Consider the following 26,115-nt stretch of genomic DNA (forward strand, 5'->3'; position numbering starts at 1 on the left):
TGTCACACATTTGTTTTAGATACATGGATCAAAACATCAACTATTCTGGAAAGTACTTTCTCTCTCCACTTTGTTATTCATTCCAGCCAAAAGCACCGTGTGCTATTTACGACCCCAGCAATTTGGAGGTAGGAACTTACGAGCAGTACTTGAAGGCAGCATAGTGGATACACCGTAGAGCGATGCTAAACTTTCCATTACTTAGGAAGTTTTGCACTGATAGATTTCCACGGAGGCAGACGGCCTACAAGCTCCATGCACATTGATTTGAATGTTAATGAGCTGAAAAGTAGATAGACTAACAGGCTATTAACTATTGAGATGAGTAAAAAAAAAAAAAAATCAACTAACCAATATATACTGTAGATAAAAATCGAGATATAGTGATTGCAAAAAGCAGAGAGTAGGACATAGCAATATAAATAAAGGTGCTACAATGCTACTTACAGGTAAACTTCAAGGTTGTTTTACCTGATTCACATAAGTAGCCTATACATTTCCAGTTCAAAGGCATGTATGCAAATGTGCATCACTAACTGTGACTGTGGCCATATATAAGGAACTTGTGCAAATAGGGCAAACTGTGCAAATAGCCAGCATTAAATATATGTGGGCCAGAGAAAAATAAATGTTTAATTCCAGCTTACAGACCATGCTAGAGAAAAAAAAAAGCATCTTAGGCAAATTACATCTTAACAAGATGAATGACAAAAGTAACGTGGAGCAAATAGCTGTGGTTTACACACCTGGTGGCAATTAGGCTCGTGCAAACAGCAGTTCGAGACCGTTATATGTCTGTGTTATTGAATTCTGGATAGCACCCCTACATTTGGATTTGGGGGGCAGTGCTAAAATTCAAATGTGATCCGTGCCCAGCACACGCCTCGTTTCAGCCCGAGCTGCTCTCAGTCTGTTCAGAGTGCTGCTGGGAGGATGGAGATGCGAAGGACGCGGTATTGTTAAAAGAAAGAGGAACTGTCATAAGTTTGCGGAGGTAGAATAGGATGTTGCTCATTGGAAATAATGGATAAAGCAGACTTCAATGATCCATACGGCCGACCAGCGCGCAGAACACAATGGATAGTCAGCACTCTGGCGTACCATTACGGACTGGACCGGGGAGTGGAGAACGAAATCATAGTTTTGGCCACCGGGCTGGATCAATATCTACAGGAGATTTTCCATCATATGGACTATCAAGGAGGCGGCAAGATCCCCGTCGAGGACTTTAACATCTTGTGCGAAATTTTGGGCTTGAACAAAGACCTGTTAGACTCGGAGTGCGCCGGAATTTTGGACAATTTACCCGGCGAGTTCACCTTCAGACAATTTCACGCCAAGCTGTGCGGGCACTTCAGCACCAAGGCGGGGTGCCAGTATGAGAACGGCAGGCTGCTGGTGGGGAAAGAGAGCGAGCACATCGAGACCCAGATCCGCCTCAGAAGCCCGCTGAGGCGGCGAGAGAAGCTGCTGTCCGCCGGGGTGAGCGGCGGCTCCTCGCCCACCTCGGAGCGGCACGTCTCCGGCTGCAGGCTCGGCTCCTGCACCCGGGAGTGTTACGAGGAGATAGTCGCGCTCGAAGAGGCCGAGGACAGAGTGGCAAAGCTGGAGGACGAGAACGCAAGTTTGCGGGAGTTGATCGAGGACATGCGTGCTGCGCTTCAGAGCAGCGACGCCCGCTGCTTGGCTCTGCAGGTGAGTCTGGTGCTGGTGATGCTGGCACGATTGCATAGCAGTGTGTTTATATTCTGGCAGATATAGTGCACACCTACAATCATATTTAAGCTTTCAGTGTGAATCATATGGGGAATTTCTTTATATGGGATGATACTATGCAAATATCACAGGAAAGTACAGTCTAAGTACAGGAATATTATAGGAATAGTATAAGAATATTATGGTGATATCAGTTGGATCATACAAGTCCCTATTGGGTTATTATAGGAATATTATAGTGATACCATAGGAGATGAAAAAGATACCATCAAGTAATATAAGGATACTGTAAACTCATTATTGAGTACCATAGGTACACCATAAGTCCCTGTAGGAATATAAAAGGAACAGGGGTGCTGCTAGGAATTCTAGGCTCCCTGACAAGATGTGATGTGGGCCCCCCATCCCACCCCACCCCACCCCACCCCTGTGAATCTGATTTAGTACAGTATCACATCACCTGTCTGAAGGGCCTCATCTTGCTTGGGACCCCCTGTAAGTTCTCTCTTCCAGTGATTTTTCATTAGGGTATATCTTCCATAGCCTGGTTCCTGATTCAGTCCCTTCTTGTCACCCGCTGCTCTTTACTTCAGGTAGGACTGTGGAAAAGCCACTCCAAACATAAACCAGAGGAAGGCTGCTTCATCGCCCACCAGAAGCAAGCCGCCCAGAAAAGCATAAGCAACAGCAACGCGAAAAGCAGCGCCTACAGCGACCTGCAGAGTCTGCAGAGCATCATCCACGAGATAGAACTGCTGCGCAGCTCCAGAGACCGGCAGGTGGAGGAAGCTATGCTCTGTAATCAGAGACTGGAGCAGGAGCTGCGGAGCTCTAAAAAGGCCGTGGTGGCTCTGGAGGACTGCAACCGAGCTCTGAAGAGAGAGCAGGTGGGGATGAGGAGGAAGGTGGAGGAGGCCAGGCAGGCGCTGCTCAGCGGCCTGGGCAAGGTGAAGGAACTGGAATCCAAAGCCAGTCACGTGCCAGCGCTCCAGAGACACGTCCTCCAGCTGGAGTCAGAGCTCCTCTACTACAGGTAAGAACATCGGGTGTTAGCTTAAAGGCTTTACATGTAGCATTTTAACATAATAAATCATCACCACATTCATTTTGAGACATTGGTGTGATGATCGTACACAAACGAGACCATCGCTGAGAAGATTGGCAGCCTCTACTGGCCTTACTGTATTTTACATTAGACTGCACCCTATACATCCACTGGACTATCTTGACATAACAGTTATGACAATTGTCGCATCCACATCAATTCATTTGGATTGACATGTCATATCACAATAGTTTTATGCGATTGATATAAGTGTATTTGTTGTATGGCCATTTGGTAATTCTTTAATCAAGATTGGAATGACAATTTAATTCTTTTCAACTTTTTACACAGGAAAAAAGATATAGCTCGTACATTTTTCTAATGGTTTTAGCTTGGTGGTGTTGACACAGGAATACTGCGCTATGGTCACAGAGAGAGCAGAGTGTATTCTCCTCTTACCTATCCATTAGGCCCAATCAGCCGTCAAACCCAATGCAAAACAAGTGGTCAGAAGCATGTTTGGCTGTGTACGGTACAATGAGAAAGAAGGGCTTGTTTTGGCAACTTGTTGCATTAGGAAGGCCTCTGTGGCTAGAATGAACCATAATGAATTATAATTCCTCCTGGAATAAAACGACTCCCTGTTTACATCTGGCTCCGTGCCTGGAAAACTCTGCCATGCTATTTATGAAGGTTTGATGTGGTTTACTATTCCAATTTTCAGCCTTGTTTTGTTTGGGTTTGTTTAACAGGCGTCGTGTGTGGCAATTCGGTCCTGCTTGAGCTCCGCTACCGTCGGGAACTATTCATTTTCATGGAAGCTTAGCTCTTCAGGGTGTAATTGGACATTTAAAGTACAAAGCCATTGGTTTAATGTTTACCTTTGTGTCTGTTGTGCCTGTTCTAACCATATAATCAATGTCTGCAGGTCTGGCTTATTTAGATAGCAGATGTCTCTAAACGGTTGTAACATCTGAATAGTGCTGTTATTATGGACTCGAAGTAAGACCTGCGAGACGCACCAGCAGAGCAAAAGCCTACCTATGAGATTACAGTCTGCCCTAATACCTGCTTCAAACTGATTCCAAATAACAAATTTCGCAACCACAGTGCCACTTCATAACCCTAAACTCGCTAATCTATGCAGACTCTAAAGACTGTTGTTGGAGAGTCTTTTCACTAGCCGTCCATTGATACCCTAATGCCAAATAATTCAACGCCACAAAGGGTCTGACTTGTCAAGAGAGAGCTCCATTGAGCGAGGACCTCAACAGACTGACCATTCCCATCAATCTCCACTCTGTTCTTTCACTCCGCCCCACGGAGGAACAATACCAGATCGGCACCCCCATCCTATGGATCTTAGCAACCGAGCTCCATGAATATTCCCACTAAAAGCCTCAATGCTTGCTCAGCCACGTGGGCTATAATATTATTCATCCAAACATGAAAAGCCCAAACTCTATATACTCAGGCTGTTCATTACGTTCAAAGACCCAACTAGAGTAAGGTGTCAGGGGAAGAACTGAAATAAAAATATCTCAATCTCATTTCATATTTGAAGGATAGAGGTTTTTTTTTTCCATATCTCATTTTACCTCTTGCTCCTAAGCTGTCTCTGATCTTGCTCATCACATAAAGGCTTGCCATTAAGTTCTTGTTTTTTTCCCACAGTAAAAACTTAAGTTACCTGAAAATTAAGTCATTACTGTTTGGACATGCTGTGTCAGTGTCAAATGGCTCGGATTCTAATGCGGTTGATCTAGAGATGCAGCAGTCTGTCGAGGGATCTGGTTAAATTATCGGCCGTAACCTTATCTCTGCGGCTTACTTTTAAACTTCTGTGAACGGTAATGGGATTAACTCGGAGATGGTGGTCGGATCTCAGAGATACAGAGTTACAAAATTAGAGGGGGGGGGGGTGTTCTAGTGTAGCTTCTAGCCATACTGCAGAAACACCTTTCCATCTTGATGTTTTTAAAGATATGTTAAGGCGTTTCTGCTTCATTGGATTGCGCACAGTGGATAGTGACAGTAAAGATGGCCCACAATAACAAGAGTGTCTGGTATAAGCCCTAACAGGACGGCCGTGAGAATATTATATGCATCAAAATGTTTGCTTTCCTTTCTTTTTTTGCATCTGTGTGCTTTGATGTAATGCAACGCTCTCGTCCAGGAAATCCACCAATAATGCATTTTTCAGTTCTCCATCATCATCCCAGTGGAAGTCGTTTTAAAAAAAAAAAAGTGGTCTTCGGCCTGAAACTTAAGATGCGGGGGTGTTGTTGCATAACGCGTCTGTGATTTCTTTGGACCGTATGCTGCAACGGAGCAGAGGGCAAGACTCAGATGGGAGCCGCCCCTTCCAACGGGACCCGACGAGCGCAGGAATGAACGCCCGAGTGCGCTGCCATGAAAACCAGGACAGTCGACCAAGTGTTGCTTTTAGTTCTGTCCTTTCTTTTGGGGGGGGGGGGGACTCCAGAAGGTAAAGGGAGTCTAAATCAGTCACTGTAGCCTATAGAGCTCTGTGGGCCAGAGGCGTAGACAATGGGGAGCACAGCGAGAGGAACAAAAAAGAGAAGAGGGGGAGGAAAGTCTACCATCTGGAGGAAGAAGCAAACACCCGACTGTTTGTTCACGAAATGACGGACATGTTTTCCGAGGCCCACAAGAGAGGAACGGCCTCATTCGTCTTTCTGTCTTCTTTTTGTGCCTCGAAGAATAGATATGGAGTGGAAATACAAAATCGCTCTTGGTGCCACGAAAACAACCCGGGTTGCCTTTCGTCTAGGATTCTTTTTTTCCGTTTTATTCCCTCGCTTGAGTCCAGGCGTCTCTACTGACATACCCCAGCTATTTCCAGATAGCACATACGAGCAGACGGTTAAAGCGCGCAGGTTTAAAACTCACTTTTTCGTTTTAACAGCGCCTCTGCAGACATCTCCTCTGTATGCCTCTAACCCTTGGCCCTCTGATGCCGGGCCCCGGGGGAGGCATAATCTCCCAGCCTTTTCATGCTCTCTGCATGGCGCCCGAGAGAGAGAGAGAGAGAGAGGAGGGGAGGGGAGGGGGACGAAGGCCCTGCAGACCATTTATCTGCCTCTGCACAAGAGCCGCAGCATTGTGAGGAGCAGGTGCTGCCACGGCATTCCTGCCCCTCTTTTAAATAATACGGAAAGGAAAGGACACACTCGAGGGACGTCTGGGACCCGGCGCTCTCTGCCGCCTTGCTGTTGTTCTTGAACAGCCTTCAAAAAACCCACACTGCCAAGTGGGCTCGTTTTCGCTCTGAATCGCCCGCCCCGCTCTCCCTCTCTCTGGTTTGGAGGTATTCTCGCTCCGCTGACATCAGCAGAACTACATCACACACAAAATATCTTCTAAACGTATGCCACCCACCCTCATAGGAGGTTGGAGCTCTTTTCCTCTACTTTTAATCCCCCAGTATGCTTCACTTTCGGGGGGTTTCTTTGCACCTTGCTCACTCGGGAAAGCTTAACCCCCTCTCTGTAAATGTTACAGGCGTCGTTTTTTTTTTTTTTTTTGTGGATTAAGCCCTCGGCCTTTACTAAATAATCACCAAATGAGAGGCACCTCACTTCCCTGAAAGCACAGTCGCTTTATTTGTATCCCAGAAACCAGCCCATTGTACCTAAGAGGACTTGATTAATAACCGTCAGCTATGTAAACACAACCCCTCCCCCCCCCCGTCTCCACCATGCTGCGGGGCACCCACAAAGCGGGGAACTTCAAGTTCAAGCTCAGGTCTACTGCGCGCCCTCGTTTTTAACCTCTGCAGAACAGGAGACCTGTCATTGACCGATGACACCTGGAAGAGGAAACTACTCTTTGGGGAGTGTGGGAGGGGGAATGGTGATGGCGGGTGAGTGTGTGTGTGTGTGTATGGAAAGTTCACTTCAGCACTGCACTGTGATAAACACAGGAAGTACTCTGGGTGTCCTGACTCTAACCACAAACAGCTGGACTGCCCCCCCCCCCCCCCCCCCCCGCAGGCCAAAAGAATGGGTTCAGACTTTTGTTAATAGGGCAGAATACAAGATCCCTTTGATTACAAAATGTCCTGACGTAGCACAGTGGAGCACATCATGTTTTAGATATAATTTGACTCCTTTGTGTGTGTCTTGAGGAATGTAATAATGATTAGGCCTACATTACACAGGCTAGGAATTGCTTCCACACATATTAAATTATGCTATTAGTGCATTTTTACTGCCAACAGCTTAAAGGTCCCATATTGTACAAAACAGTTTTTTCCTTGCCCTTCCATGTGTAAGCATTTTGTCGTCGTATCTAACAGCCAAGATCATGTGAAATCTGAAACTCCTCCCGTTTTGCCATAGTTTCCTTATTTAAAAGTCGTGTGATTCTACAAGCCGTCTGGATTTGGAGCCATTAGTGGCATCACTCGCTGACAATCTGCATTTGACCGACCCAAGGTGAATAACCACTCCCACAGCCGGAAGCCCAACCTTCCAATGAGGCGGCCAATCAGAGCAGTGGTTCATTAGCATAAACTCAACAGCCACAGAAAACAGCCTGTTGAACACAAACCACAAAAGCTGGATTTAGGTGGGGGTTTTTTTTGCTATACACTTCACAAATGTTTTATAAAGACCACAGGGAACTGTGTTAAATTGCTAAGAAAGAATAAAATATGGGACCTTTAAATGGCAAGTTAATATCATACCAGGCTAGGAGGATAGCTCCCTCCTCAGTTGTGAAAGATGTGTAATATATAATCACGTGCAATGCAGCCTACAGAGAGAGTAACTCACATACTTCTGTTTTCCACAATAAAAGTTCTCTGGAGACATTATGTTATCTTGAAGGGCATAGGGCTCATAATTTTGACCAGAGATGAGCCAAGAGGATCCTTTGATACAGGAGCCAATGGAATCTGAACAAATAGGGGGAGGGGGGGGGGGGGCATACAGACAGTTCAGGAAATGTTAAATTGATTATCTAGGGCTGCCCAGCTAGTATGGGACTCCCAGGATAACAGTAGCTAGAGTGGTCCCGAAACCACGGCTTTGAGGTCAGTTTCCTATACTGTATGTTTCCTATAGAACATACAGTATAGTAAATTCTAAAAATCAAGAAGTATCAGAAGTATGCCATAGAAAATCACTTCCCACCAGTCTGTTTAAAACAACGTTTTTACAATATGCTGCACCTACTGAATGGGACAATATGCAAATAACACAAAAAGTACTTTTTGTGCACAAAATGGAAATAAGGATCATCTTACTAGTTTGTGGGAAAGATTAAAGATTTTCATTGGTGTGTATGGTGAACCTGTGCAATATGCAAAGATAGATTCTGAATTCTACTTATGATTGTCATTACAGTACAGTATATGATATCTGCACTGATGGAGGTGGAGTTCATACTGTAAAATCTGGCGAGAGTTCAGTTTTAACCACTCATTAACATTTACACACATGCAACACATTCAGAAGAAGTTCTTAATTAACCCAAAAAATATTGCAGGTTCGACGATATGTTAAAGCATTTCACCGTCTGCGGGGTATTTTATTTTCTCCCGCTCAGCAAAATAAATAAATGAACAGATATTTTCATCTTTAGCGCTCCAAAACCATCGATGCTGCTTTTCCATTGGTACGTTGGCGAGAACTCCGATGCCTGTCTCATGAAAACACGGCTCAAATTTATGTCTGTGTCTGCTGTATCCCGCAGCCCAACCACCGTCCAGGATGTCTGTCTGGAGTACTTTCAGGTGTCTGTGCTCATCTAGCTGGATTTCCCATGCTCAGCACCCACCGCCGAGCGCTTATTCACGCGCTCCCGGTCACTTCACCGTCGAACCGTGAGATGAGGTCCCCTCCTCAAGCAGCATTAATCTCATACACAATCATAATCCCCCAAAACCAGTTTTCACGACAACCGGCAAGTTCATTCTCTCCTCCCCCCCCAACCTCAAAGTCTTTTTGTCTCTCGAGACACAAAGCCGGCACCGTTCTTTCACCGCCACGTCAAGAGCCGGGGCCAGAAGCCGCGGCCTTGCTACAGTATTCACTGGACCCAGGCTACAACTTCTGTCCAACCACTGTCAATTAAAGTGCAATTAGTCACACCAAAGCCCGCATTTGAAAAAGCCCTCCACCAGTTCATTCCAGAGTCAAAGCGTCTCCACAGCAACCAGCAAGGTTTTGTGTGTGTGTGTGTGTGTGTGTGTGCGTTCACGTCCGCGCCCCACTTGCATGTTGCTCCAATTGCAGCTGCGGGTCCTCATGAACCAGCTCCCTCTCTCCTCCGCTGTGGCCCCCAATAACTTAAACATGTCTCCCTCCTCTCTGATTGATTGCCTGAAACCATGCTGCAATTATTGACCTTCACTGAAGTCACTATTTTCTCCCCAGTTTTGCACAAAGAAACCTATAGTATACAGATGCAGAGTATAATGTTGTCTTACGGCATAGCCTGCCTCGCGCCAGCAGGATATAAGCATGAGTGCTTCTTGACTGGATTTTTTTTTTTTTTTTTTTTTGCAGTGAGCCAGGCTGGTGAAAACCTTTTTCAAGATTTTCTTCTTTTTTTTTTTTCCCCCGGCAAGACATCATCATCTGGAAACACTTATTCTGTGATTTACGAAGGCCCCCTATCGGATTTCCCCCAACACAAAAGACCAGACAGCAGGAGAAACCTAGAAAATTCAAACCATTACAAAACGATTGATCTGCACAAACTGCAGTCTCAAGTCTTTTTTGAGTAACAAATGTTTAAACGTGTCTTAGACGCAAAGGAAAAACAAGACAAATAGACCTGCGCGTCTTTTCATCTGCAGATCACATTAAAGTGTACGAAAGTGTTCACACACCCAACATTTTCCCTGCTCTCATTCTGCTCCAACCAATGTCAGTCAGTGTGTTTTACCTCACATCTTGCAGGCTAACTCCTGCAAACTAATAGCGCCATTCTACCACTGACCCACTTTACTGTGAAAATGCCTTAAAGATGCAATGTCTGGCTTCAATTACCCCTCCCAGATTTGGCGTACTATATCACAGGCTTCTATAAAATTATCATGGTGGTTGTAGATGTGGCTTAATATGCACTGCCTCATGTTACTTGATACGTTCACTTTGATGTTGGCAATTGGCTTGGATTGAATAGTTCTTCCTCTGTGCAAATTTGAAGAGCGCTTTCAGTCCCTTAGGCAGTGTCAGTTTGTGTGCGGATAGATTCATAGCAGCGTAAATGAGGACATGCGCTCGGAGAGAACATGCTGTCAGGCGGCTAAACAGACCGTACTCCCTTTCAGGTCAGAGGTGTCCAAACTACAACTCCCAAGCAGCACCAGGGCAGAGCAGCGGTCGATTGGCGGCGGCAGGCCGGGCCAGAGGTGCTGCTCGGACTCCCAGCATGACCGGCGTTCCCCGACGGGGCGCGCCGAGACGACCCCGGACAAAAGTAAGACGTCTTCCTCATAAAACCACAGAACGCTGGTGCTGCTGTCCAAGCCGTGACTGTGCAATGATGAGGAGGATTATGAGGTTGTTGAGGATTTTGTTTTTACAGTTATTTATCTAGTAGGGATGGGACGATAAGGGATTTCGTGAGATAAGCATATCGTCCCATCCCTATTATCTAGGGAAAGCCGAAGAGCACGCATGCACTTTTCGAGCAACGCCTTGCTTCACATTCTTACAGTTCCACACATTCACACTGGGAGCCGCCCAGTACAACCACAGTCTGCTGTTGGCCACTGAGCAGCTCCACTGGGGGTTCAGTGTCTTGCTCAACGGCACATCGGCAGTAGTCGATGGAGACTGTTACTCATTCACTTTGCCCAACCACATTTTCCCCACCTGTCTGTTCACAAGCACGCGTCTCGTCTCTAACCTTTGGGCTACCACCGCCCCATGATAACGATGATGACGATGATGTGTTGCGTTGTCTAGTGGAGGAGCAGCTGTTCCGCTCGGTGGAGGGCCAGGCAGCGTCCGACGAGGAGGAGGACAAGTGGACTGGAGACCAGCAGAGGCAGGTGGACGAGGTGAAGAGGATCCTGACCAGGCTGTCCTGCTGCGGGGAAAGGTACAACAGAGTCATCTCGTCACTGCACCTTAAAGTAATGAACCGACTCATGGTAGGCTAGTTGGGAACAGCTGCGCCTCCATTCACTGTCTAAGAGAAACGATAATCGTGTGCGCATGGCATGATGGGATAGGTAGTGATGTGCACCAGGCCTGCGATGTGGTGAGAAAAGTTTTGAAATTTTAACATTTGTGCAAAAATCTGGTTCTCAAATCAATTAAATGTTTTGCATTCAATTTTTGTTCCTAGTTCCACTTCATCTTTGAATAGAAGATGAAGGAAAAATTACTACGGCTGTCTCAGGGTTTCACAAATTACATAAATGAAATAAATACCACATACACAGAGGGGAAACTACTAGCCTTCTTACTACTACTAGCCAGGCTTCTTGTTGCCCAACCATGAGTTGATGAAAGACTATTTGCCAAAAAGTTGGTGTATACCTTTAATACTGAATATGATCACATGTACACGCAACAGGAAAGCTATAACTGCTGCATGCACCCCACAGACCTTCTATCTCTTGAAATGTGTCCTCCATCAGGTGCGACGACAAGGCGTTCAAGAAGCTGATGTCTAATTTCGGGAGCTCGAGGGGCGAGGAGAGCCGCAGCGCCGTAATGGAGCTCCTGGAGCGGGTGACCCGACTGAATAAGCAGCTGGAGCTGAAGGAGAGCCAGGCAGAGATAGACATGGACCAGGTACAAACCGCCGCGCACCTCCGTCCCACCCGGGTGGGCGACCATACTCTGCCACGCTCTGCCGGATCCATTTACATAAGACTGTTCTCCCTGGACAATGTTTTGTCTCGCTTTACATCACAAGTACATTTCGAGGCTGCGTGTGTGTGGTGTTCAACTAGATTAGAGAGGACTGGTGAAGGTTGTAATGAAAGTGGAGGGCTTCAAAGGGAAACCACAGCTAGTGGCACGGCCCTGGAGCTTCCACTTAACCAAACCGCCAGCAGCGGCTGCAGAGCCTCCCTGTGTGCGTGTGTGTGTGTGCGTGTGTGTGTGTGTGCAGCTGTTTCTCACAGGAGCTGACCACAGAAACACTCCCCCCCCCCTTGCCCTGCATGACACTTAGGAATATCATAAATTAAAGCTGGCCAGTTACAGTCCAGTAGTATTTTCACAACACAGGAAGACGGGCAGATGGGGGACCGTGACGTAACACGTTCCCAAAATGTCTCAGCGCACAGAGAGGAAGGTTGAAACTAAACAAAATCATCACTGTGAGGCTTTGTTTATGTGCAGGATGTATGGGGTGAGACCTTTGTCCTGGAGTCCTTTCTGACGTAATGACACGCTGCAGGGATTTCCAACATTTTTTTGGCAGGCGAATCCGTAGCGTGGTCCGAAAAGTGTAAAGACGATGTTTTATTTATGACAGAAATCCAGCTGCTTTTATGAAGCTGTCAAACCGTTGGCCGTGCACTGCGAAAAATGTTGATATTTACAACATCATTACATTTAATCTTGTCTTGAGTCCTAGTTTCACTTGTTTCCATTACAAACGTGTTTCAAGAATTCAGTCAAGTGTCTTCTTGATGTCTTCTTGAATCAAGTGTTTTCTTGACATTAGTGGAGTGATCTGCCTTCTTCTGGCTTGTCCAGTGCAGACATTTACACTTTGACATTTGACATTGTCAAACTGCATTGGAAGCAAGTGGAAGCATTAGAAAACATTAGATTAAATGACTTAAGATGGATATTTTTTGCATCATAAATTAAACTAACAAGCTAGTAACAGAGTCTAATTTAGAGTGACTGGACTTTTGAAGGGATCACGTCTTAATGTGAGGGGAAGAGACCAGTATCCTCTAGGCTGAATGGCTGCGTTGTGTCTTCCAGATGAAGGACTCTCTGCTGCAGGAGCTGCAGCAGAAGGCGGAGGAGACGGAGCTGCTTCAGATGGAGCTGCAGATGCTGGAGACGGAGAGGGTGCGTCTGTCCCTGGTCGAGGAGAAACTCCTGGACGTCCTGCAGCTCCTCCAGCAGCTCCGAGACCTGGTCAGTCACAGTTACAGGGTTACCGCTCAGTCGAGTCCGATGTCAACACCTCATTAGAAAGAACTCTTATGAAAAAGAACTATAATAATCCTATAAAAGTAAAAGTTATATAATATGCTATAGGAATATAAATGTGATACCAATAGAATTTTTTTTAAAAATGCCATAAAGTAGGATAAAGTGACTATAAAATCATTATTGAGTAGTGAGAGGGTTAATTGTTGGTTCGACCAATATAGGCTGAAAATACTGATGGCAGTATTTTTGGATTGAAGCTTCTGATAGCAAATATTTTGTTCCGATATTCAATATCTTTACGATTTTCAGGAACAAAAATTATATTTTTTTATTCTTGGCACAGTGGAAAAGCCTCTGGAACAGCATTTAGACCATCATGTGAACTAAAACTGTCCACTAAAACCCATAGTAATGAAATTCTTTTTGCTGGGTTGGCAGTTGAGTAAAATCCTCCCACACCACACTGGAATGATTTCTCTGGTTCTCCGGTCAGCCATCTGAAATAAAAACTTAGAATGAAAACATATTCACTAGCTGCGGTCAGGGAGGAACCTCCATCATATGGACAACATCGACTGGCTGATATCTCATTTTGAAATAAAAGGCCCATATCGGCGCGTTATACCAGCAAACCGATATATCGGTCTAACCTACCGTAGGAATATTCTAGAAGTATTGTGGTGATGTTTCATTTGGGTTTTTGTAGGCTACATTATTCTGATGGCCTAGGACCAGAGAAAAGCTTTCATTTGTCTCCTAGCCCTAACAATGTTAATGATTAGGGATTTGAGGGCAGATTTGTTTCACTTGTTGAACATGTGTTAGGGCTTTTCTGGTTACAAGAGTCTGATTGCCTGTTAATTGCCTGACAGCCATCTGAGAATAGCTCTCTCTTGTTTCAGAACGTCTCCCGGAGGTCTCTGGGGAAAATCTTGCTCAGCACTTTGGAGGCTTGTAGCGACCCGCAACATGGTTAGTAGAGCTCACACACACCCAATAAAATCAATAAAGGGTGTCTGTGAAACGTGATAATGAAAATGTACAATTACTCGGGGGTGGGGGGCGGGGGATTGGATTAAGTTCTCGTAGGGGCGTCTTTAACGCGATTCCCACAGCGGTCACATCTGTTCCCTTTCTGAACAGGGAAAGCCCACATTCTGGAGGTGCTCAACGCTCTCTACCATGAGCTGGCAGCCTGTGAGATTCTGTCCTCTGGTGGCCCTCTGGAGCGAGCCCAGAGCCACCAGTCTCTCAACGCCCTCATCATCTCCTGCTGAACAAGCCTGCCTCCTGCTGGGCCGAGGACGCTCCAGCACGTCTGTGTGGGAGTCAACAGCTTCTCTTCCTCACAGAGGACACTGAATACGAATGGCCACAACAATAACACAAGACAAAGGCTATTTGATTTATGTATATAATGTATCATACTGTAGCTCATATATCCCTCAGGCCCTTCATGTCTATAAAGTGAAATTACTTCTTCCTCTTTAGCCTAGAATGTTAATTATTGTAGCCAAGGGCTTGACTCCTCATAGAGAAGATACTTGCTCTCATGTTTTTTTTTTTCCAGGGCGTTTATTGCACATAACTCTGTATGGTCCAGTATGGTAATATTTTCTGAATTTGTCGCAATAGAGTTCTGAATGTGAAAATGTTGAAATAAGCTTAAGCTTAAAGGGGCATTAAGTAATCTATGACCTTACCAATCTCCTACAAAAGCCTCTACCACAGCCTCCCCTCCCACTGATCATTTCTGATCATTTTGTGCTGAAGGACAGTCAAAATCTTACTTAATGCCCCTTTAAAAATGGTTGGCATTGTCTTCGTCTGGGCATGTGTTTCTATGTATGTACAGTCATTTACGGCATATAGCTATACTGCTGAATTATGAAATGTGTTTGTTTCAAGGGAACAAAAACCCTAAGGCTTTGAATGGTTTAGGAAAGGAAGTTGAGTCATGGCTGGTCTCAGATCACCAAATGTACAAGGCTTGTGCAGCCTCCGGCCCACACAAGTGCAACAATTGTATTATGTTATAAAGTACAATACAAGTTAACACATGGTTACTGCCTCACAACTGAATGCTCATTTTGAAGCAAGAAACTCATTGCTCTCTTGAAATCAGGATGTTGACATGACAAAAACTAGTGTTGAGTCATGCCAATAAAGCCTTCAACTTAACCATTCTTGTTTGCTCTGCATTTTTATTTAGTTATGTCAATGATGAGAATGCAGCGATTTCTTTCATTCATTCATTTATTGATAAGTATATACACCTTCCCAACATTTTAGCCATTAATCAAAGTTTGAAAGGTAACAAATGTCAGAATAGTTAAAAATATGACAGTGAAATAAAGGGAAAACATAGATAAGTTTAGTAAGAAAGTGAAAAGAAAACAAGTAATCTAGAAGTTGGCAGACATCTTGCTGATATCTTGGTTCAGGTCCACAATGTGCGTCTCGATTCTCTTGTGTACCTCATCCAGCGAGATGGACACATTGTCGTACAGAGCCTGGACACAGTGACGTGAAATGGTTAGTCTCCGACCACGGGTGAAGCAATAACAAATCTGGGCCTGACATGTTGATGCAGAACCACCCTACACGGTGCTCGTACCTGTGCGTTCTCCGTCTCTTTGCTGCAAATGTCCCTCAGGCTCTGCATCTTGGCCTTCAGCTGCTGGGTCTCCCTGGAGATCTCTTGGATTTGGTCGGCCATCTCCTCACGCTTCTGATGGACCTGGTCACACCGCCTGAAGGACAGTTGAGTCGGGGCGGGTCCATGAGAGCATTTCACGAGAGCCAGTTCAATACATGGGACACAATGAAAGCAAGTTCCCATTGTGGCCTTGATGCAAAATACCTCGACTTTTACGCGACTTTCCCTAACGATGTCGGAGCACTTTCGTGACCAAAAACTGTTACTCCTTCCTGGTTTGTTAAAGCTGTGCTAGACTGATTTTTATGTAAAAACACACCTGTCTTATCAGCCTAAATGACAAGGTGGGGCTGCAACAGAGAAGAGCGTCCCATCGGCCCTAATTGAGATTGACCCTATTTGCCAAAGTGATATTCTGGTGTTGGGTATGGTCACTTCTCCACCCATAGGGAGTGACTAATTGCTGTTTAGGAGACAGTTTGGATTTCAGTGAGCAGCGCTCCGTCCAGAGAAAGCCGGACTCACCAACGTTAGACCTTTTGTCTCTCAATTCTTTGGCTTCCTTTGGTATTAAGCATCACAGACCAGTCAGGTTGGCAAACATGAGTGTGCTGTGTGCAGTTTACTGACGTGTTGTTACGTGATTTCTGGGTATTGAAGTTCAAGCAGTTTTCACAACAAACAGCTACTTCTCGCTGCCATTTGAAGCCACCAACATGCAAAATATACAATGAATGTGTGAAGCAAGTTGGAAAATACATTCTAGTACAATCCTGTAAAGTGACCCATTTGTAAAGTTTCCTGATAATTCCTGATTTCCCTGGCTGGAATACACCTCTAAAAATTCATTCCATGACCAGTGGGAACGCTGTGCAGGACAGCTATTTCAAGGGAAGATTTTTCATCTAGATGAACCATAAATTATTCCCTCTGTGTAACAAATAGTAGAGCATATTGTATACTATGCCACTGAGGTAATACCCCAACACATCCTGAACGTGATGCTCCTTCATCTCCTTCTTCTTCTGCCTGCGGATCTGCTGTTTGGAGTCCTTGTCCAGCTTCATGCCCAGAGCCCTCTTTAGCTGGCTTTCCTCGAGGCCCAGGTTCTTCAGCTCCTTCTGCCGCTTCTCATACTGAGCTGCCAGCTCTTCCACCTACACACACATAGGAACACACAAACGTACAATGAAGAAACAGGGCTTCTCAAATGTTTTCATTTTTTGAATTTGGTATGAATTGGGCAGCCAATCAGGAGTCTGTTTGATACAGAGCCTTTGTTTTGCTTTGATTTGATTGGCTCACAGTGTACGATGGTCAGCAGGGACAGAGTTTGAGAACAGGCAAAAACCAAAGACTGTATAACTGAGGCATTCACATGTTATCGTCTCAAAAAGTTAGCGGCCAGAGTGGCGGGTGACCCCTATTGATTTATCCACCATAGACAAACTACTGGCATTTGGTGCTTGGAGGGTGTTCAGTTGGACCCTGGTGAAACGTAGGATTAGAACAATCCTTCCTATACATTCTGTCATTTAGATAATTTCTAATGAATTAACGCTATCAAGCTATGGACAGTTTTTGACTTAGAGAGCCTTCATTATATTATTGGAGTTCGAGACAAACTTTCTTTCCACTTCCACTCTCCCCACGGCGGTGCTGTCTTTTACACACAGCTCTCCGAGCGGTTTTCCTCCCCACTGGCAGGAAAAGTTGGTCATGTCCGATCCAATCATCGTCACGCTCCCCGTCGGGGTATAATCACAAACCGCTCACTTCTCCATCTCAGTTCACTCACCTTTCGTGTCAAGTCACATCAATATCACCGCCTCATTCTCCTCTAGTTGAATCGAATACAGTGTGTTCTGTGTTCACCCCGCTACTGTAGTGCCAAAGATGATACACAAGTGTTGCATTTATAAACCTTTCCTCCTGTTCTTCTCACTCTTATCCCAGTAAGCTAATTTACAAGCTAACATGTTCACTTTTTTAGCTACTGCAGAACAAGCACCAGTTTCAGTTGCTTTGAGCTGGCCCACATTTCACCCAGAATATATACTGCATCTAGTTTTTATTATTCTATTACTTATTTAGAGCTTCACCCTTCTTCTTGCTCGCTACCTCATACATACTTGATTACAGAACCCTAGTTCAACAGTTTTTTGTGCACTAGTATTTTGAGTCTCTATATTTAAAGAATGGAAACCTTTTCAAGTATTTATGCTAAAATCTCTCTCTCTCTCTCCACATACACACATATATATATATATATACACAGTATATACACACACAATAAACACTCCTAAAACTGGAGAATACTCCATTGTGTATATTATGCAAATCAAACAACAGGTGCTTATGGCTATACCTGTTTCACTCTAGGAGTTGTAAAATACATGGTGGCTTATGGAGTTCATAGACTATATTTAGAGACTATTGTATAGTCTATTATAGACTAATATAGACTGTTGTATGTATTACTCAGTCAATCTGTACGTTTGAAATTATCTTCACATTTCAAGCTGCTCTATGTGGTACATTGAGCAGAGTGGGCATGTTTATGTTGGCTGGCATTTTCACTCATTTAACTGTAATATGAATTGAATGCTATGGAGCACCAAAAATGCCCGTCTTTAAGGAGAGGACGGCAGTTTCGGTACTTCCTAATGCTTCATCACATGCATGCTCCACTCCAGCCTTACTTCTACTTTAACGTACCTACAGTTTTCAGAAAGCCAAATTTAAGACATGTTAAGAGCTCTTTTTAATGCCAACTACAATTGAATTTAAGCCCAATTAAAAACCACAATAAAGAAACAAAGCTGGCCATTTTAATTGAACACAGTTAATGAAAGCGATAAATGGGTATAAGAAAAGTAGAAAAAGGACAAAAATAAATTCTGTTTACTAAAGCATACGCAATGAAAAAAAAATGCTTTGCATATTGCACCTAACCTTGTTCTGTATTAATGTAAGAGTGGGCATGCAGTAAAAAAAGAAACAGTTTCATACTTTTTAAAGCCTTCAGTTTAATTAATATTATTTCTTTTAAGACTTGTTTCTGTTTGTGGATTCCTTGGTTTTTTTCCCCTCAAGCTAGTCAGCATCTTTTTATTATGAAGCCAAACTTTAATATGCCCGCATATTCTGAATTAGCTGAACCTATAAGTCACTATATTATTTATTTTGACTCTTAAAAGTTGAAATAAGTAGGATTTATACTCTTCCATAGCACATGACCATAATATATCTGCAGGGGGTTTGACAGGGTTGTTGATATGTCGTTATCCTTTAATTGACCCTATTTAATTTTGTACTTCAAATGTTATTTATTTATTCTCCTTTTTCTGGCCCCAGGTTTTGAAGACAGAGCTGGACACACAGCAGTAGCAGGTTGTTCGTACCTCCTCCTGTCGCTGCTTGGTGTTGTTCATGCCGCTCTGCAGGTCCTGCAGCAGCTTGTACATCAGCTGGATCTCGGCCTCGCTGTGGGTCATGCCCTGCACCGCGTTCTGCAGCTCCACCACGCGCTCATCGGTGTGTTCCTGGTACCACAAATACACCCAGTTGCTAACGGCAGTGTTCAAAAATAGGATTCAACCGACATGGGCCAATATAAGATTTTTGGATTGTAGCTGCTGATATTAAATATCTTTAAAGTTGACCATTCTTGTGCCAAAACCTAAAATTAAAAGTATTCTGTGTTTGCCCCATAACTTTTATTTGTGGAAAAGCCTCTGAAACGGCATTTAGAGCATGATGGGACACTAAAACTCTTCATTGAAACCCAGGAAGAGGAGGAAGAGGAACATGAAGAGGAGGAGGAAGGAAGAGGAGGAAGAAGAGGAAGAAGAACAACAACAACTAACAATTCAGGTATGTGGATTCTGTTCAAAATGTTGCATTAGTAGCAATTCAGGTTCAGGGCTTCCCATAGACAACCAGTGTAGTATTCATCAATTCTACAATAAATATCAAACCATCATAATGAGAGATGGACGACATTGACTGGACCAGATCTGGTGTTTAATACACGGCCAGCAACGGCCCGATACATCTGTCTAAATGCCAGGTTAGGGGGCCAAAGATCTCCCCGTTTCCTTTTCTACTCACGATGGAGATCTTGATGTTCTTCACATTCTCCCTCATCTTCTCCATCTGGCTCTTCAGCTCCTCCGGAGACTCCACGATCTGAGACTTCAGCTTGCCGATGTCTTCCTTCAGGGTGCTGACGTCCACCTTCAGCTGGGCCTGGCGCACACATTCAAACAGCACCGAACAGTGTTGAAAAGGCCTTGTAGCTATTAGACTGCCATTGGTGTCCGGTGTTATTTCATGTACTGTGCGTATTTTCATTTTGTCTTCCAGAAACTATGGAACATGATTTCTGCGGCTTGGGATTCTTTTGTGGTGCGGAAACAATATTTTACATGATAAAAAAACCCCGATATACTGTATAGTCTGCATACCAGAACAAAGTCCCACATAATATTGCATGCAATGAGATAAAAAAGCAGTTAAATATGCATCACCATCACATACCACTTTCTGAGTCTTCTCTGCAGTTATGGCTTTCCACTCCACAATGGTGTCGTTTATTCCATTCTGGAAGGAAATATGTTTGTTTCAGCCCGACTGACAGCACAACACAAGAACTCGATCGTGTGATGATCATGAGGCGTTTTTATCACTTCCTACCACTTCCTGGTATTCGTGCACGGTGGCGGCGTGGAGGTCAGAGAGCGCGGCTGCCAGCTCCTTGGCCTCGGCCTGCTGCTCTGGTGGGATGGTCCTGAACGCAGAGGAAGAAAAGCCGGTACGCATCTTAATGTGCAAGTCTCCATTTTATCTTCCGTTTCAAGATAACCGCCATGCAATATTTTTTTAACTAAGACGAGCAATAACGACGGCTCTATAGCCGTTTTATCTTTCATGTCCAGATTTAAAGCTGAGTTACGTAAGATTTTAATGTAAAAATACATCCGTCTTATCAGCTTAAATCACAGCGTAGGACTGCAACTATTTCAGACGCTGTAGATTCCCAGCAAAAACAGCAATAGTTACATTTTACTCTAGTTTAATTCACAAGAAATTACACAAATTACAGAATGTATTAGAATGACTGTTGTAATCCGAGTCTCATTCTTGCCACTATTATCTCTGCATGTTCAGTGTATATGTTTTTCTGCTAGGATTTAAATGCCTCACCGGAACTCATTTTACAGCAATATACCAATTAGAAGATGATCTCACATCTGTAATGCAACACTTACGTCAGCGTCTCGATCTTCTTCTCCGCTTCTTTTATGCCTTTGGTGCAAGTTTGCAACATGTCCATATCAGCCCTCTGACAAAAGAAAGAGTAACTGTTACGGTATGCGCAAATCCAAATGCACACGGATTCATGAGTTGTTTTATTTTGAAGAGCCACTCTCATCTGATGAACAAACATATTCACGATAACAGCGGACAGAAAAACAAGCTTATAGGTGATAGTGAAAACCTGACCATGACAGAAGGTGGTCAATATAGTGTTCAATGTAAAAGTGTTAGAAAATTTAAATACAAGTGAAAAATGACATTTCTCTAGACTATAGTATCAGCTCCAATTGTTTCAGCTAATTTTACTAAATATCATGAAAATAAATACTATGTTGAGCAGGATATTTCTGGGACAAGATAACGGCTGTATTTTCTTTGAAACCTTTATTCAAGGAAAGGTTTAGTGAGCATGAATCCTCTTTTTCAGCATCAGGGATTTGAACTGTCGACCTTCTGGTTACAAGCCTGTTGCTCTAACTTTAAGCCCATCACCAACCCCCCCCCCGCTATGCCTATGCGGGATGAAATAACATACAAATCTGGCCTGCTGCTCCAAGATCATCTCCATCCGCTGCTTCCTGAAGTGAAGAAAGTTTATGATTCCACTTAGAACAACGAGAGTTTTCTTCGTTTCTGTAAAGGAACAGCAAGACAATTATTTAAGGATTGGTTGCCAGATGTTGAACGTGGCTTAACCAATAAAATATGCATAATAATTTTAGCAAAACTCAGAAAATCATATACTTACTTGGAGCCAGAAGGTCATTGAGTGAGAAGTCATACACATAGCACATAGGCAGAAACTGCTGCCTGAAAAAGATCATGCACAATGCTGTTCAATAGGACTGTATAAAATAGTATAGAAAAATACATATCGTGCATAGGATCATGTTGAAGCCCAGTTCCATCAGAATTGGTTGATATTATATCCATGAAGGAAAGCCAGAAAACTCACATGCGCAGGTAAACACTCATGACAGCAGTGGACCCCTCATGAAATGCCGGATACTGAATGTTTTCCAACAGCGGAACCTGTTGGAAACCAAAAACGAAATCAAACACTCAACAAAAAGGCAAAGAGAATAAATAGGCGTAATGTGGTGATGAGTCTGCATGTTTCATTTACGCTCACAGCATTCACCGTGGAAATTATAGGTGGAGGGGGTGACATTACAATGCCAAAGAAACAGGAATTGACATGATTGCTCTGTGGAAATCTGAAATCGTATTGAAATTAAGTGATCCTTAATGGATTGGATATATGCCGAAATGAGGAGAGAGACCATATCTATTAAAATTAAAGTCTCAAGTCATGTTGTGGCAGGTAGGCTACTATGCATGCTTGGATGTGAGCAAGGAAACATGATTAAACTGTCAAACACAATACTTACCATGGAGTGAAACTCCGGTCTGAAACGATACAGGTGATGCAGTATCCTCATGTATAACCTTTGGACTGACTCTGGCTAAAAGTGAGAAAAATCAATGAGCTTCATTCTGTTGGAGAGAACTGACCAAAGAGGAATGACTGTCTGCAGTTGATACAGTAAACCCAGCAATTTTACAGTTGTTTCCCATTCGCTCCCACGGTGTATTTTGGTGGAAGAAGAATGTGGGGAATGACAGGCGAATCAATTTTACAGTGCTGCTTGGTGTATTGGACGTATGCCGAATTCAAGAGTGGGTCCTATCGATCCGTAAAAGGTATTATATCTTTTTCAAACAAATATTTAACTTTACCGATAAGCAAAGCAACATTAAACTGTCTGATTGCTCAATGGAGTTCCCGTATCGGGGCTAATCCGTAACGTCAGTCATTGATAAAGCGCTAACACTACAACGGTGATACTTAGCTGATATAATTTAGTTACTCTCTGAACTCTCTCTACTCTCATTATGCTATTATAAAATATTCATCAACAGAGATAAGAAACCTTACACATTACCTTTGGAGTAGGAGTCAGATCACTCTTCGTGAAATGTTTTGCCTCTTGACCAGTAAGGACTTCAGTTCGGTAAAAGCTTACTACTGAATCCACCTTATAGACTGGGAACGTGTTTTCTGTCATTGTTGCTATTTAGTGACGATACAAATCCAACGTTTTACGGAGACAAACTACTCCTAAAAACAGCAAAACAATTTTTTGTACAAGTATCTCAACGACGATACAAAATTGGCGCCTTAAAATGACTTCCTTGTTGTGGTTGATTCAGACCATTTGATTGGTCAATTTGTCCTTCTTCTGTTGTGACGGAGATTGCATAGAATGATCACTAGCGCCCTCTACCGTGCTAATGGCGTACAGCAGCAGAGAGTCTAGTCGGAGTGTGCTTATCCTCACATTCTCACAACACGTTTAATTTATAGACTTGCTTGTATGTACTTTTTTATTTTACTCACTTTTTATTCTTGTGCTGTTGTATATGGTTTTATGTTATTCATGTATTATTAGTATATTTCCACTGCCCTTTCTTTTAAATGTGTTTCCTAATTCTTATGTCCTTTTAATATATTTTACTATTTTTGTTTTGTGCCGTTTTGTAAACTACTTTGTAAATTCTAATTTCAAATCAGAGCTATAAAATGTATTATTATTAGTAGTAGTAATAGTAGTGGTAGTTGTAGTAGCTGTAGTAGTTACTCATAATTATTTATGTTGCTCCTAAGGATTTTTGAACAATATTCATCTTTCAAAACGTCTCAGGTCTTTCTTTCTAACAAGCCATCAACATATCTGTTCAATGCAACTGAATGGGATTTAAGGGTGCAGGGTGAACTCTCTTTTAGTATAATAAAGTGCAGAATATGTGGGTTCCTTACTACTTTGCATAGTATTTGAGTCCAGTTTCAGAGATTTTGATGGAAAAATATCACACCCTCTTGTCACTATATGGGAAAGTAGAGAGCTTTGCAATCAAAGTGCTCCTTTTGCTGTTAAAGTGGATTGTGGAAGTCAATAGAGATTCACACTGAGGAGTGGGTCAACTGAGTTAATGTGGGTTAAAAATGAAGAGCAAATTCCTTTAGTCTTGCAATCTGTTAATCAATTCTCTAAAGCAGCAGGTCTACAATTAAATTTAAACAAATGTGAGCTATTGGCCTTACATGACCAACCATTACAACTATCATATAAAATACAGGTGAAAAAGGAAGTTAAGTATTTGGGTATCTTTATCAGCAGAGATAAAGAAACATTCAGAAAAAAGTAGTGTAAACCAATATGAAATCATTGGCTACAGAGAGATATAACCATATTTGGAAGGGCTTTACTGTCAAAAATGGAGGGGTTGTCTAAAATGATAAAAAATAATGAATAAGATTAACTTCAGTTTTATCTGGAGAAACAAATGTCATTATATAAGAAGAAATTATATGTTAAAAAGCTATGAAGATAGGGGAGTAAGTGCAATAGAGTTTGACATCATGAATGGGGTTCTTCAATTGAAGTGGTTAAACTCATTTATGAGGCATGGCAACTCATTTTGATTTACCATTCCCAATGCAATTAAAAAAAAATAAAAAAATTGGGGGTATAGACTTACTTTTGCGGTGTGACTACGATGTAAGCAAACTGCCTGTGATATTGTCTGATTTCCTTTATTGGAAATTAATCTATAAACATAACTTTCCCCTATATATTAGAACACAGGGATCTATGTCAGAAATACAAGAAAATAGATGTGAGGATGCCAAAACGATAAGAAAAAGATATATTTCTTTCCCACAATTCTAAATGACATGTAATGTCAGAATAGAATAAAAATGCCCTACGTTTTCTCTTTACTATGTCAATTTATGTTAGTTTAATATGACCACTGTTTATGCAATGCATAGTGAGTAAGCAAGTATGATTTTTTTTCTACACTCTATTGTTGTATATTTCTATATTCCATGAAGATTGGTATGTATTTATGTGTCCTAATTACTTGAACTTTGAACTTGTTTACGATTGCACCAGTAGACTATTTACTGTCTCCTGTGTCTGCATGTCTCTCTGATGAAGGTTTTAATACCGAAACCTTAATACATTTTCACCGGCTATGCAAGAGTGCAGTGTTATTTTATTTAAACAAAGCTATAAAAAAAATTGCTCTATTTTGATTGGGGTGTTTTCACAGTGGACAAGATAGAAAGTTTGTGTAATAACCTTGCCAGCAGTTGTTTTTTTTCTGAGGCAGTCTGCACCGTCTGTACCAACTATCATGCACCACATATGCTTTATATTTATACGGTGCTGCTTGCACTGTCCATACGTCTTCAGTATAAATGTACCAAATATGTTCTGATCATGAGTGTTCAATTTTTTACATGTGCCTTAATGTCACTAAGGGTTCCTCCTAGTAAGGCACATTCCCAAAGCTGCTTGTCTATATTATCTACACCTGTAAAGTGAAGTGAATATATTTGGAAGGTGTATAGTTTACTCAACACACATCTGCATAGATCCATTGTGAATACAAACACATTTCTGCACATCCTCCATATATTCTCTGTTCTCATACTTCTCTCATTGTTATATATATACAATGTTGATATATGCTGATATGCTGATACTACTGATGCTATTTTGCACATCCTGTTCATACTGGAATCCACCCACTTGCTCCATTGTTCTTTATATGCCGTTTTTCTTTTATGTTTCCCATTACTACTTGCTGCTGCAGATCTACAAATATTGATGATCTGTTTCATTTGAACTGAGATCCAAAACTAAAATGCATAGATTGGTGATCATTTGGCTTCTGATCATCAATTTATGCTTCTAAGTGTTGCCCTGCTGCGTAGCTGTAGGCTGAAGCACTCAATTGATAAGTCGCCTAAAAACTATGAGAGGTGTGTGTGTGTGTGTGTGTGTGTTGCATGTGCACTCTATAAGTAAAACTAGCAGTGTAGAAGTGAATATACTCTCCTGTGAAAACACATAATACTGACAACAGGACAACTCTGAATTTGTTTTTGAATGAATGGGTTTATTTTTGAAGGGAGAATTAATTCATTCATTCATTTTCTTTTACATTTATTCCTCCTCAGGGTTAAAGGACTATACTGACTTTTTAGGAGTTTGGCCCATTGGTCACCTTAAGCTGGGGACACATTAAAAGATTTTTCCAATCATGAATGACAATGAAAGGTCGAGGGGCTGTTAGACTCTTAGTTTTGTTCTGCGATATTTTGATACCAAAACAAACATGCAGCCCATACGGCTCGCAGCAATTGTGGTTTGTGCTGCAATTTGCATGGAAAAAAGACTGAGAACATG

General features: G+C 42.7%; 2 protein-coding genes across 2 annotated transcripts; one reads left to right on the forward strand and one right to left on the reverse strand.

Annotated features, from left to right (window-relative positions):
* Window positions 1–1,023: 1,023 nt before the first annotated feature.
* efcc1 (EF-hand and coiled-coil domain containing 1) lies at window positions 1,024–15,000 on the forward strand. The gene is made up of 8 exons (XM_071911639.2): window positions 1,024–1,695; window positions 2,310–2,749; window positions 10,068–10,216; window positions 10,708–10,843; window positions 11,388–11,544; window positions 12,697–12,855; window positions 13,776–13,845; window positions 14,017–15,000. Exons 1-8 carry the CDS (start codon window positions 1,024–1,026, stop codon window positions 14,148–14,150), a joined length of 1,917 nt encoding a protein of 638 aa, XP_071767740.2. The 3' UTR covers window positions 14,151–15,000.
* Window positions 15,001–15,145: 145 nt separating this feature from the next.
* Window positions 15,146–23,021, reverse strand: nuf2 (UF2 component of NDC80 kinetochore complex). Its single transcript, XM_071911637.2, has 13 exons — window positions 22,801–23,021; window positions 22,246–22,320; window positions 21,810–21,886; window positions 21,603–21,664; window positions 21,390–21,487; window positions 20,806–20,879; window positions 20,231–20,324; window positions 20,075–20,137; window positions 19,646–19,783; window positions 18,937–19,077; window positions 16,514–16,689; window positions 15,491–15,626; window positions 15,146–15,386 (listed from the first exon to the last, which is right to left on the reverse strand). Exons 1-13 carry the CDS (start codon window positions 22,921–22,923, stop codon window positions 15,279–15,281), a joined length of 1,365 nt encoding a protein of 454 aa, XP_071767738.1. The 5' UTR covers window positions 22,924–23,021; the 3' UTR covers window positions 15,146–15,278.
* Between the last annotated feature and the right edge of the window lie 3,094 nt (window positions 23,022–26,115).

This window comes from Centroberyx gerrardi, chromosome 5 (genome assembly GCF_048128805.1).
Source record: "Centroberyx gerrardi isolate f3 chromosome 5, fCenGer3.hap1.cur.20231027, whole genome shotgun sequence".
NCBI lineage: Eukaryota > Metazoa > Chordata > Actinopteri > Beryciformes > Berycidae > Centroberyx > Centroberyx gerrardi.

What these genes read in the sequence shown, in the direction of transcription:
- efcc1 (XM_071911639.2), top strand. Translation starts at nt 1,024, where the DNA reads ATGGATAAAGCAGACTTCAATGATCCATACGGCCGACCAGCGCGCAGA. An exon ending in CCCGCTGCTTGGCTCTGCAG is followed by an intron (nt 1,696 to 2,309) that starts GTGAGTCTGGTG and finishes TCTTTACTTCAG; the next exon opens with GTAGGACTGTGGAAAAGCCA. An exon ending in TCCAGCAGCTCCGAGACCTG is followed by an intron (nt 12,856 to 13,775) that starts GTCAGTCACAGT and finishes CTCTTGTTTCAG; the next exon opens with AACGTCTCCCGGAGGTCTCT.
- nuf2 (XM_071911637.2), bottom strand. Translation starts at nt 22,923, where the DNA reads ATGACAGAAAACACGTTCCCAGTCTATAAGGTGGATTCAGTAGTAAGC. An exon ending in CAGAGAAGACTCAGAAAGTG is followed by an intron (nt 19,784 to 20,074) that starts GTATGTGATGGT and finishes TGTGTGCGCCAG; the next exon opens with GCCCAGCTGAAGGTGGACGT. An exon ending in CACGTTCAGGATGTGTTGGG is followed by an intron (nt 15,627 to 16,513) that starts GTATTACCTCAG and finishes ACTGTCCTTCAG; the next exon opens with GCGGTGTGACCAGGTCCATC.